At 47.9% G+C, this 13350-nt stretch overlaps 1 protein-coding gene and 1 long non-coding RNA gene across 8 annotated transcripts in view; one reads left to right on the top strand and one right to left on the bottom strand.

Moving 5' to 3' along the window:
* TAOK3 (TAO kinase 3) overlaps positions 1-13350 on the bottom strand; it is a 223019-nt gene that overhangs the window by 21912 nt on the left and 187757 nt on the right. For all 6 annotated transcript variants that reach the window (XM_031948691.1, XM_031948688.1, XM_031948690.1 and 3 more), the window contains 2 exons: positions 12578-12781; positions 426-665 (listed from right to left, as the gene is read on the bottom strand). In XM_031948691.1, coding sequence (XP_031804551.1) covers positions 426-665; positions 12578-12781 — 444 coding nt within the window. The remainder of the gene's footprint in view (positions 1-425; positions 666-12577; positions 12782-13350) is intronic.
* The window catches only part of LOC116420843, a 69975-nt gene that overhangs the window by 20403 nt on the left and 36222 nt on the right, over positions 1-13350 (top strand). The gene's annotated exons all lie outside the window — the stretch shown is intronic.

Consider the following 13350-nt stretch of genomic DNA (forward strand, 5'->3'; position numbering starts at 1 on the left):
GTGTGTACACACGTAGATACTTATAACGATAGACATGGATATGGCTTGAACAAAGTGCTCGAGGGTTTGTTTTATTCTTGTTAACTCATTTGATTGAGAACACCATGAAATCTGGAAAGTCAGATTTTGAAGAGGCTTTAGATGCCAAAGATAAGAGTTTGAGTTTTCCCCTCAAGCAAACTGGAAGTCAGTGGTTGGAAGGCTGGAAGAAAGGCCCTGAAGAAGATACTTTACAAGGCTCGAAGACCATTGGAGAAGTCATATGGTCCATTCCTCTGCCTGTGAAAGGCAGGGTAGTGCAGTGGCTAGTGAGCCATTCAGAACCAGAAAGTGCTGGGTTCAAGGGCTGCCTCCAGCTACATGTGAGGGGCAGGTTTCTGGGCTCTGGGTAGGCTCCTTGGACACCTTCCCCCCAGCCGCCATACCTTGAGGTTCTTGGGCTGCTGCCGAAGCTCCATGACGTGTTTCCGGTGCAGCTCCCGCTCGCGCCTCTTGTTGTACTCCAGCTGGTTCTCCAGCTCGGTCTGGTGCTGCAGGCGGATCAGGTCCATGCGGAGCTTCTGCAGCGTGTGCAGCTGCCTGTACTCCAGCTCCCGCGTCGACTCGTCGTGCCGGATCAGCATGGCGTGCTCCATCTCCTTCTGCGTCCTCTTCTTATTGAGCTCCTGCATTCGCAGAGGGAGACAAACGGGCGGGAGATCAACGGAGGCAGACATGGGGATGACAGACCGGGGTGTGTGGCTAACTGTCCCCCAATGAGACCCATCGGTATTTGGCAATGTGCTTCAATGAGATGGAACAATCAGTCCAGAGGCTTGAGGCCACGGGCCACCCCTTAGCCTCCAGGCTGTGATTCTATCTCTGTGAACTGGGACCACCACCTCACGCCCAAGCTAACTTCACAAAACTGACATACTTATACAGCCCCAATAACACACAGAAGGTGCTCAAAAATGTTTTTCTGAGAAACGTCTGTAAATTTCCTGAATTTATTGGAAATATTCTATTTTTATATGTACTAGCTAGATGGCAGCCTGAAAGAGGGAGGGAAAAAGCTGTCCTCAGACACTCAACTAGCTAGGTGGTTCTGGGAAAGTCACTTAGCTTCGGGGATATTAATAGCACTTCCTTCCTCTCAGGATTATTGTGAGGATCAAATGAGATAGTATTTTTAAAGTGCCTCGTATATCACAGGTACTTAATAAATTCTTATTTCCTTCCCTTCCTTTTACCTGAAATCTCAGAACCAGGGGCAGTTTAGTGGATAAAGCCAGAACTTAAAGAGTTTGAAAGCTTCCCTGTCTGGGTTTATTTTAATTTTTCCTGTTTTTTTTTTTTTTCTTTTTTTTTTTTGACTATATTCTTTTTGAAGAGCTAGAGGGCAGGATGATGGGACAGGGAGAGAGGGGCTCGGGACTGCTGGGAGAGAAGAAAATCCTGGCAGCTCATTTTTCTCCCATAATCCATCAAGGCAGAAAATACACAAATCCCTTCAATTCCTAATTTTATCTGTAACATCATGTCTATATCTATCCATAGCAGGCACTTTCTTAAGTGTCTGCTAAGAGGCAGGAGAACCCCAGTAAAGGCAAGATTGTGTGATGATCAACTATAACAGACTTAGCTCTTCTCAGCAATGTGGTGATCCAAAACAATTCCAATAGACTTGGATGGAAAATGCCCTCTATAGAGCAAGATGGAGACTGAATAAGGATCGAAGCATACTATTTTCAGCCTTTTTTTTGGTTCTTTTTTGTGCTTTTTTTTGGTTCTGATTTTTCTTTAATAACACAACTAATACGGAAATATGTTTAAAAATGATTGTACACATATAATCTAAATTGGGTTGTTTGATGTTCTGGGGAGGGGAGAGGCAAGGGAGGGAGGAAAAAATTTGGAACTCAAAATCTTGCAAACAGAATGATGAGTTCATCATTTACATGTAATTGGAAATATAAAATACTATTAAAAATAAGTGTTTGCTGAGATAAACTGAACGATACAGGAGGAGAACTGCAAATTTGGGCTTTCTGTCTCTCTGAGTAAATGTCCTTTGGAGAGCACCCGCTGCCAAAGTGCCTCCGGTCTCTGAAAAAAAAAAAAAAAAAAACTAGTTTTTTTTTTTTTTAAATTGTGTGTGTGTGTGTGTGTGTGTGTGTGTGTGTGTGTGTGTGTTTTGGGAAATGTTTGGTTTTCTTCCCAGCCCAAGAAATAAATTCTTTTCCTGGGTAGTCATGTTTTTCCAATCCCCATTTGCCCCCTAGATGGCACCAAAGGGTAACCAGTCATCCCCAGAGCATCCTGCCATCACTCCATACCTTGCTCCGGGGGACCAGGAGGAATCCAATAGGATGCTTCCTATGGATGTGGGTCCTTGTCAGGCCACCGAGTGGTTAACCCTATCGTGCCAGGGCCCCTTGTTAGAGTCACATGGCTCGTGCACTGGTTCTTTCAAATACTAAGGGTTTTCTAGGAATAAGAGCTAGTGAGACGGCATTGCAGGGGACTTTGGGAAGGGGAGTCCCCATACTCGGAGCGGAATTGATTAGGGGAGTAAAGAAAGGAACACAGAAAACAAAGCACAAAGCACCTTGGCTGGATCACACAAGAATGACCTAAACAGGAATTCAAAATAGTGGGGAGACAGAGAAAGCTACAGAGAGTGAAAAAAAGAGAAGAGAGCAAATGAGAGAGACTAAAGGAAGGGAGGGGGAAAGATCGATAGAGAAATAGAGAGAGACAGAGAGAGACAGAAAGAGACAGAGACAGAGAGAGGAAGAGAAGAGAGAAGAGAAGAGAAGAGAAGAGAAGAGAAGAGAAGAGAAGAGAAGAGAAGAGAAGAGAAGAGAAGAGAAGAGAAAGAAAGGGAGGGAGGGGAGGGAAAGAATATGAATGAGAGAGAATAAACTTCTGGAGACAGGGAGGAAGAAAAAGAGACACGCAGAGAGAGAATACCTCTGGAGGACATGAAGGATCATAGAATTTAAAACTAAGAACCAGTGGAAAGGATACCAGAATTGGAGTTATTAGGTCTGGATTCAAATCCTATTATTACCTACTACTTAGTTTCCCAAAACACTACTATGTTTGGAGGCTACTACTCCAACTAAACAACTAAAAAGGCAGTCAGGATGGGAAAGAGAATCAGTGGGGACAAAATGGGACTGCAACAGCCTCCTAATTGGTCCAGTTCTGCGATCTCACTAGCCCCCAAATTGGTTAGTTTAGAACCTTGAGCCACAAAACAGCGGGCAGCCCCTGGGGACCATCTTTGCTTACAAAGCCTTCTTTCCTTTCCTTCCTTGACTCCATTCTTTCTTCTCTTTTTCTTTCCTTCCTTCCTTCCTTCTTTCCTTGAACAATCCAAGTCTTTTTGTCTTCTCTAATGGAAGGACTATAGGCCTGTCACTAGCCTCCCTGATGACATAATAATGGGTGATCCTGGGTAAGCATCTTTGAACTGTGGGTCTTTGTGTGTTCAATCATAAAACAGGGCTAATAGCCACATTTCCTACCATCCTAGTGAGAAAGAAATGCAGTTATCAATTTAGAAATGAAATAAAATAATAAATTACTCAAAGAACTTTTATACATTATCTCATGTGAGCCTCCTAGTATCCTTCTGAGGTAGGCAGTACTATTTCCCCCTTTTACAGATGAGGGAACCGAGGCTATCCATACTTCCAGTTTGGTGGTCAGGAGATAAAGCGATGGGCCTGGAGACAGGAAAACTTAATAACTGTGTTGCTCCTGGGCAAGCCACTTAATCTCTATTTGCCTCAGTTTCCTCATCTGTAAAATGCAGATGATAATAAAAATCAAAATGATAATGACACTTTAAGGCTTGTTGTAAAGCTCAGATGAGATAATAATTGTGAAGTGCTTGTCAGACAGTAAACATTATATAAACATTAGTTACTGTGGTGAAGATGATGATTACTACTAAACCCAGAAGGCATTTCTTGGTCCTTCTCCTTGATCTCTCTGAAGAACAGGACACTGTTCCTTGCTCCTTGCTTCTGGACTGTATACATATTGGGGATACCTGTCTTTCCAGGGTCTCCTCCTCCCCGTCTGACCAATGTTCTCCCTGTAATATGACAGTCCATGCCCTGCCTCTATTCATGGGTTAAATCTCCAAACTGTCCAGGGCCTTTCTCCTCTTTCTCTGGACCTTCTCCCAGGCATCTCATGAACCTCCTTGGGTTCAGCTAGGAGGTGATAGGGGAGGTGCGGCGGTTTTGAAGTCGGAGGACTTCAGTCCCATGTGGGCACCCATTATTGGTGTGGCCTGGGCAGGCTGCTCCCCGCTGTAGTACCTTGTCTGCCTCATCCATAAAATCAGGGCTCCTGACACTGACTGAGAGGGTGCCGTGTGGGCGGCCAGAGCATGGAGGAAAAGGTTGGAGGCAGTCAGGGTAGGAAAGAGAATCAGTGGGGACAAAATGAGGGAAAGGATGGCCTTGCTGCCATAAGAACGTGAATTTGCAGTGAAGGTCCCATTCCCTCTCACTTGGACTGCAACAGCCTCCATCCCTCGCCTGGATATTCTGAGTGTGTGACTATATATGTGTAAATGTGACTGTGTCTGTGAGCCCAGCATGGGTCTGGCTATGTTACCTGATATGATGAGAAGCCCATTTGCCACATTTCTGCTCCAGAAGCATCAATGGCTCCCTACTGTCTCCAGGGATCAGGGACAAGGTTTTCTACTGAATATAAGAGCCCCTTACAATCTAATTCCAGCCTCACACATTCCCTCCCTCTGCTAACTCTACTAACTGCCGGGTTGTTTCTATACATGCTTCTCCTTCTCCATAACTTTCCCCAGACTAGCCCCCAGGCTTTTTGCATCTCTGCCTCTAGTTCCCTTCAAGGCTCAGATTAAGTGCTACCTTCTCCACAAAGCCTTCCTTGACAGTGTATATGTGAGCATGTGACTGTGACTGTGCATGTGGTGCAAGAAGCCTGGACAGTAGGAGGAGACTGGGTTACAAAGGGTCTGAATCCTCAAAAGGGAATTTTTGTATTTAATTCTGAAGGTGATAGGGAGCTACTGCAGCTTACTGAGTAGGAGAGGTCAGACCTGGAGCTTAGGAAAATCCCTTTGGTGACTAAATGGGGAAGGGGTTGGAGCAGGGAGAGACGTGAAACAGGTGAGGGGATGAGGGCCTGACACAGGGTGGAGGCAGGGGAGAAGGGGGCATGGTGGAGAGATGCTGCAGAGAGGAAGTGGACAGATTGACTTGGGAGATTGAGAGACAGTGAGGAGTCTGAGATGACTCCTAAGCTGTGAGCCTGGGGGACTAGGAGGACGGTGATGTCCTTGAGAGTAGCAGGGAACGTTAGAAGGGGAGAGAGTTTGGGAAGAGGACACTAGATCAGTTTAGGACACGTCAAGTTTAAAACGTCTATAGGACCGGCTCAGTAAGTGACTGGAACCAGAGATCAGCAGAGAGATGGGATCTGGAGAAGCAGATCTGAGAATCACTGGCCTAAGGAAATGAATCCCTGGGAGCTGAGGAGATCCCCAAGTGAGATAGAATGAAGGGCAAAGAAAAGAGAACCCAGAACATGGATGGTTAGTGGGCATGGGCTGGAGGAAGACTGGCAAAGGAGGCTGAAGAGGGGTCAGCGGGAGAGGGCAGGATGATGTTCTGAAAGATGAAATGATGTTCTAGGGAGAAGAGGGCCATGGACAGCATCACAAGCTACCAATGGGGGAAGGAGGAGAAGGCTTTGGACTTGGTAGAGGAGAGATCATTAATAGCTTTGGAGAGAATGGGCTTATTAGCTCAACGAACAGGCTGGAAACCAGACAGAGGGGCGAGAAGAGACTGGGAAGAGAGGACATGAAGACCCCCATTGCGGATGCTGTGCTTGGGGAGCTGAGCCAGCAAAGCTGACAGGGGACCGAGAGAGCCCAGAAGGACCAAGAGGGCATATTTCTAAACAGCCGGGAAGCAGCACGTAGACAGGAGATCAGAGAGAAAGTGGGGATGGCAAGGGATGGGCAATTTGGTGGAAGAGACGGAAGGGAACACAAGAGGGGTGACCCTCGGGAAGGAGATGACTCTCATCATGGAGACACCGTGAAGGAAGAGGGAGTGATAAAGGGCATCCGGTTGTGAAGGAGGAGGGGGTGGCAAACGGCATTTAGCCATGAAGCAGGAGGGGATGGCAAAGGGCATCTGAAAGCAGAAGAGGAAAAGTGGAGGAGAGAGTATTTGTGGGAAATGAGGGCGGAATGAAAGCCTTGCCGGGCAGTGGTGAGGACCCAGCTGGGGCTGTGTACCCACACTTTGGAACAGGCCCAGTGAGAATGCTCATGTGAGCCTGGGGGCAGCTCTGTAGGTGTCCGAGGCTGAGGCTTGGCTGGGCACAATCGGTGTTACAAGAAGCGGGTGAAGGAGTCAAGAAAGACAAAGTGGAGGTGAACTGGTTCAACAAGGAGTCCAGATGGGCATCAGAGGCATCAGGGGGGGTCCAGATGGGCATTAGCGGTACCAAGAGGTCCAGACAGTGTATGTGAAGAGAAGGGTTTTGTGAGAGAATGCAGAAGGAGAGCAGGACAGACAAGTGGACTGTGGCTTGTTACTGAGATTTCAGAATTCATGAATACGGAGCCACAAATGCCTGATGGCAAGCTCAAGGGCATGACCGTCTTGTGTGTAGCTGAAGTGAGGTGGACGAGAAGCTCCTGAGAAGGAGCTGGTTGAGGAATAGGGAGATTAGAGTGTTTGAAGGGGGTCACTCTGTAGGCATGTAAGTGAGGTCCCCTCTTATAAGGTGGGGTCTATTAAGTTACTTGTTCACAGTCACACGTGTAGCATGATGTCAAAAGGCACCCAAAATTCCCTGGTTCCAAATCTAGGATAAAACCTACTAATTACCACGTGGCTCTTCCTGTGTAATCATAACTTGCATTTTATATAGCACCTGCTGTATGCAAGGCACTGTGCTAAGTATTTTATAAATATTATCTCATTTGATCCTAAAAATAACCCTGGCACAGATAGATGCTGTTACTGTTATCTGCATTTTACAAGTGGGCAAACTAAAGCAAACAGAAGGATCTTGCCTTGGGTCACATAACTAGTGAGTGCCTGGGGCTGGATTTGCATTTAGGACTGCCTGACTCTGGAGTCATATTTCCCCTAAGTGACCTGGCTGCTTAAAGTAGTATGTCTTATATTAAGGTATTATATCTGTATATTTGTATGTTCATATTTATCTATCTGAAATATTATACGAATAGAGGTATTATTATTGTTGCTACTCTTTATTCAAGTCCCTCATTCTGTGTTTCCCGAAAGCTTTTGGAAAAGCCACGGTAAATAAGGAGAGTGGGAAAAACAGACACACAGAAGAGAAAGAGAGGAAGAAATAAAGAGACAGTGATAAACAGAAAGATATAGGGAAAGGGGGGGGAGAAGACACAAAGAGAGAGACTGAGAGAGAGCAGAAGGAGGGAGGAGGGAAACAGAGGGAGAGAGACAGAGACAGAGAGAGAGACAGGAGGAAGGAGAGAGGGAAGGAGACAGAGGGACAGAGAAAGAGAGAGACAGAGACAGAGAGAGAAGGAGGGAGGGTGAGAGGGAGAAAAAGAGACAGGGACAGAGAGACAGAGAAGAGACATATAGAGAGATAGTGATAGGTAGAAATATAGCTGAAGTGACAGAGAGGAAAAAATAGACAGTGATAGACATGTATATATATGTGCGTGTATACACATATGTACATATATGCACACACACACATATATATATTTAGAGATAGAGATGACATAGATAGATATATCTGTATCTATATGAGACAAATATAGAGACACATATAGACACACACACACATATATATATATATTGGATGAGCTCTCTTTATATATATGTGCATACACACACAGACGGAGAAACAGAGAGAGAGACACAAAGGGAGACAGACACAAGGATACAGAGAAAGACAGAAAGATAAGGAGAGAGATGGGGAAACATGCAGATATATAGAGATACAGAGATGGACATAGGCATATATATTTACATATACATATATAGAGAGAGGCAGATATCTATATATCTACAGCTATATATAGATACGTGACAGATATAGACATATATTTATATCTACATATATTTATATAGAGAGGCAAAAAGAGATAAACACATATCTATGGATATATGTAAGAGATGGAGATAGATACAGATTATATAGATAGATAGAAAGAGAGGGGTAAGGAGAGAGACAAATATAAACATATAAGTATCTATATCTCTTTATATAAAGATATGGAGACATATATATATATATATATATATATATATAGAGAGAGAGAGAGAGAGAGAGAGAGAGAGAGAGAGAGAGACAAATGGAAAAAAGAGATGGCAGGGGAAGAGGAAAAGACAAGACAGAGACAGAAATAGAGATGGAAGCAGAAAGACTGTGAGACCGAGAGTCATAGAGATAGATTGAGACTGAGACACAGACGGGGTGTGGGGGGCAGAAAGGAGGGAGAGAGCCTCCCGCTCCCAGGATGGGCCCTGGCTGCAACACCTGGCTGTTCCCTCTTCTTATTTCCCATGAATCTGAGTTGTTTGCTCCCTTCCTGAGACAAACCCTTCATGATCCCGATAGACAACCTGCAGCACTAATCACAGTGGCTCGGCTCGGGAGGCCGGTACCATGGTGGACCGAGAGCCGGCCTGGGAGCCAGCCCACCTCAACTCTGAGACCCCTCTCAAGGTCCAGTAATCCTCCGCGGCCCAGGACGGAGGGAGAAGGAGAATGGCAGCCGAAGCCCAGGCCTGGCCCCACAGCCCCAGCTTGGGCGCCGTGGCAAAGCTCCCCAAGGACGATGCGCTCCCTGCGCTGAGAGGCTCCCGCCCCCCCAACTTTCTCACTGGACAGGCCTTTGTGGGTCTGATAAATTCAAATGAACAAAGGAGGAAGCTGAGGTCAGGGATGTTGTGACCCGTCAGCGGGGGTCCTTCCTCACGCCCCCAGTTACGACTCTGACCCTTCTCAAAAACAGATGGCGGCCCCTGGAAGTCCCAGCTTCCCTGTCCCCCAAAGTCAGAGGCTTGGGGTCTCTCTTCCTATTCCTCCTCCTCTCTGCCTATTTAGATACTGGATCCTGTTGTGTCTCCCTTAGAAACATCTTTTCATTTTCCTTTCTCGCACTTCATCTCCTCCCCTTCTTTCAATCCTTAAATTTCCTTTGATGCACAATGGGAGAATTCTGGCCCTGGGATCAGAGGTCCTGGGTTCAAATCTCACTTCTGCTAAATACAAACTGTGGGATCTTGGGCAAGTCATTTAAGTTCCCTGCCCCCTTCCCTTTACCCGCCTTCTGCAAAAGGGGGGTGGGATGGGACTAGCTCTCCCCTGAAGCTGTATTTCACTCTAATTGGTTTCCTCTGTAATCTTTTGCATTTTATTTTACGCATTTAAAACCATGATTCTAAGCAGAGGTCCATAGACTTTGCCTGATTCCCCAAGGCGCCCAAGATAACACAAATAGGCTAAGAACCCCTAGAAAAGCATCTCAAATGTTGTTCCTGCTTCTGACTCCTCCCCTCTCTATTCCAGCCTGGACTCTGGGCCTCTGCCTACAATGCTGCTTTCCTCATGGCCCTCTCTTGCTCAGAAGGCTTTTGTGACATCCCAAGAGAACGTGGGAATTCCTTAGAGGGGTTCCCAAGGCCAAAGACTTTGGCCCGCTTCTCATGGTTATGGCCTGGGCTGATCATCCAGGGAGCTGAGCCTCCTCTTCTTGCCTGAAGGTCCTCTTCCCCACCCCCACCCCTTAATGTCAGGGATCCCCAGGGTCTTTGCCTGCCCAGCTCTCTCCAGGAGGCCGTCTGCCTCTTGGACACCCACACTCTGCATGGCTTTTGCTCAGTACCTATCTCGTGGCCTTGGGGAGAGACAGAGAGGTGGCTCAGCGGTTAGAGAGCTCAGACACTTACTTACCAGCTGTGTGACCCTAGGCAGGCCCCTTCACCCTGTGTGCCTCAGTTTCCCCATCTGTAAAATGAGCTGGAGAAGAAAATGGCCAACTGCTCCAATATCTCTGCCAAGAAGCCCTCAGAGCAGTTCTGGAGTTCTGCAGTCTCTGGGGGTCTTGAGGAGTTAGCTATGACTGACAAATAACAACTCTTGGAACTTTGATCCCAGTCTAAGGTGGCAGAGGGGATTAGATTTGGGTTCAGATCCTGGCTATAACAAAGTCATTTGGGCCTTTCTGGGCCCATTCCCTCATCGACTGGATCTTTCTGGGCCCGTTCCCTCATCCTGGACCTTTCTGGGCCCGGTCCCTCATTAACTGGGCCTTTCTGGGCCTGTTTCCTCATCCGCGGGCCAGGGAGTCTCTCTGAGCTGACCTCTGGGGTGCCCTGGGACTGTAAATGCGTGTCCTGCCTTACCTGTCACAGGACATTGTAAGCTGGCTGAATGAATGGAGGGATCCTACATTGTCGGATCCGGCTCCTGGATGTCTTCACGGGGGTTAGTCATGTCTTCCCAAGGGGATTACAAATTCCTTCACAGTAGTTAAGGAACCAAAGCCTTTTTCTTCCTCAGATGGGAATTTCTCCATGAGGTAAAACCTCACTTGTATTTTGTGGATTTTAACTCAACAAAAGAAAAAAAAATTCAATCCCTGTGTACTTTCTAACATGATTTACAGCCTTACCAGATCAAAAAGGAAACTGCTAAGTGTGATGTTTCCTGTCCTAGACTTCCCGTCATTAACAGACTGAATGATTGGATTATACAGCACTCCTGGGCTCTCCCGTGGGTCTCCCTACCCATCCTCTGCTCGGCTGTCACCCTGACCCCTCCCTCACCCCCATTCAATCCACTCCATGGGTCCCTATTCCTTCCAGGAGCTAAGATAAAATCCTCTTTAAAACCCCTGCTTAAGCGGGTCCTTTGGTACCATTCCGGTCTTCTTACACCTAAGCTCCTCTCCTTTCTCGGAGATCTATGGACACTGGGCTCCTTGCTGGGCCTTCGGGGCTGGATTCTGGCCATTTTCGCTTGCTACCGCCATCCCTGGAACTTTCTCCTTCTTCCTCTCTCTCCGCCTCCTGACTTTCCCGATTTCCTGCAAGTCTCAGCTAAGGTTCACCCTTGGGTAAGAAGCCTTTCTACACCCTCCCTCTGAGACTACCCCAATTCAGCCTGTATGTGCCCGGCTTCTCTATTTTGTTGTTCAGTCACTTTTCAGTCATAGCTGACTCTTTGTGATCTCGTTTGGGGCTTTCTTGGCAGAGATACAGGAGCGGTTTGCCATTCCTTCTCCAGCTCATTTTACAGAGAAAGAAACTGAGGCACCCAGAGCCACTCAGCTAGGAAGGGTCTGAGGCCGGATTTGAACTCCGGGAGATGACTGACTCCCGGCCAGAGCTCCAGCCATTCTGTCTCTTCCACTAGACTGTGAGTTCTCTGAAAACAAGGGCTGGTTTTTCATTTCTGTATATCCCTAACACTCAGCACAGTACCTGGTACACAGTGGGTGCTTAATAAATGCTGTTTGATTGGTGAGGATGAGAAGAAATTAGGACTGGGAAGCCCCAGAGTTGGAAGGTGTAGCCGTATGTGAATTAGAATTCCCTATTTCTCATGCCCCTTGGTCCATCCTCTCTCCGCCCCATTTCATGGGGGGCAGCTCTCCCACTAGAGCCTCTAGGCCCACGGGGGACAAGCCCGTGATCAGGTGATCTCCGAGCCCGCTCCAAGGGACCCACGGCCACCTTCACACAGTCTGACTCTCGGGCCCCTGCAGCCGGGTCCTTGAGCCACTCTCTAGACTCGGAGTTTTTTGAGGCAATCAGGATTAAGGGACTTGTCAAGGGTCTGAGGCCAGATTGGAACTCGGGTCTTCTTGATTCCAGAGCTGGGCCTCTACCCACTGTGCCACCTCGCTGCCCCATCCTCCTCTAGACTGTCAATACACCCCCTAAATTGTGGGGTTCAGAGTGGAACACAATACCCCACTGTGTTCTGATGACTTTCTCATTCTTGCCTCTCACTGAAGCCTGAAATTTCACGACCTTTCTGGGCTGCCATAGCATACAACCGCTTTACACTGATCTTGTGGTCCCTATGACCCCCAGAGCCCAGCCAGAACAGCTGTCATTGGAACCCTTAGTCCTGGGTCCTGGTTCTAAAATGAACTATTTGGTGCGCCCCTGGGCAGGGTAGTGGAGGAAGAATAGGATCTAGGGCCGGATAGATTTGGGTTCCATTCTCAGCCCTGAAACTTACTCATTGCTCAACCCTGAACGATTCACTTAACCCCTTTGAACCCCCTTCTTGCTCTGTACATGAGGGATTGGGATTCAAAGGCCTCTAAACCTGCTCCCCCAATCCTGGTCCTTCATCTGCAGAAGGAGGATCTGGAGCAGATCTCTGACAGCCCTTCTCATTCTTTCTGGGGAGCTTCCGAATCCTTCCCAAGGCTGGGGGCAGACCCCCTGGAGATGCTCGGCAAATCCCCGGCCGAGATAAGGCACGGCCCCCGGGGAGGCGTCCCCGAGGCCGGCGGGGCTCTCTACGGGGCCATGGCCGTCAGAAATACCTCCCGGATGTTCTGCTGCTCCATCTCGTGCCTTTTGAGCATGGCTTTCCGTTTGAAGGAACGGCAGTGCTTATCATAGTACAGTCTCTGCTGGGTGAGGAGGTGGGCTTCCTCTTCGGCCTGGCTGTGCTGAAGATTCTCCTTATGCTTCGATATACGCTCTTGCTTCTCTTTCTTGGGTGTGCTGTGGTCCTCGTTCATCTCCTGTACCAGCGCCGGACCGCAGCCCCGGGGAACAAAAGGAAACACGGTCAGTGGGGACGAGGGAACGGCCCCTCGGGGCCTCTGAGACCCCTGCTTTTAGAGACCCAGCCAGGCTGGGAAGCGCCTCCGGAGGCCCAGGGGTCCCGGACCTATCTGCCCCCCACGCTGCATCTGTGAGCAAGCTTCCAGGACACAGATGAAAGCCTGTGTGACTTGAACCCCTCCTGAGGCTTCAGTTTAAGTCAACCTAGGCACTTTCTGGCTGTGGGATTCTGGGCAAATCACTTTCCCTCTGATGACCCCAGTTTGTGAAGTGGAGGGCTGGACCTGACGGCCTTTCCAGACCTAGATATGGGCTCTTAGAATCCCAGTCTAATAGGAGGCAAAAATACCTGTCAGGAGGCCTGTAGACTTGGTTCACTGTCAACTACCTGGGTGATTTGGGGCAAGTCAGAACTCTTTGTACCTAACTTTTATCTGTGGAAGAAAAGGACTAAAAAAAAGTCCCAAAGGGCTCGTCCAGCTCTTGATCATCTACGAGGGGACGTCCCCTCAAGTGTTAAAATGCC

This window comes from Sarcophilus harrisii, chromosome 1 (assembly GCF_902635505.1).
Source record: "Sarcophilus harrisii chromosome 1, mSarHar1.11, whole genome shotgun sequence".
Lineage (NCBI taxonomy): Eukaryota > Metazoa > Chordata > Mammalia > Dasyuromorphia > Dasyuridae > Sarcophilus > Sarcophilus harrisii.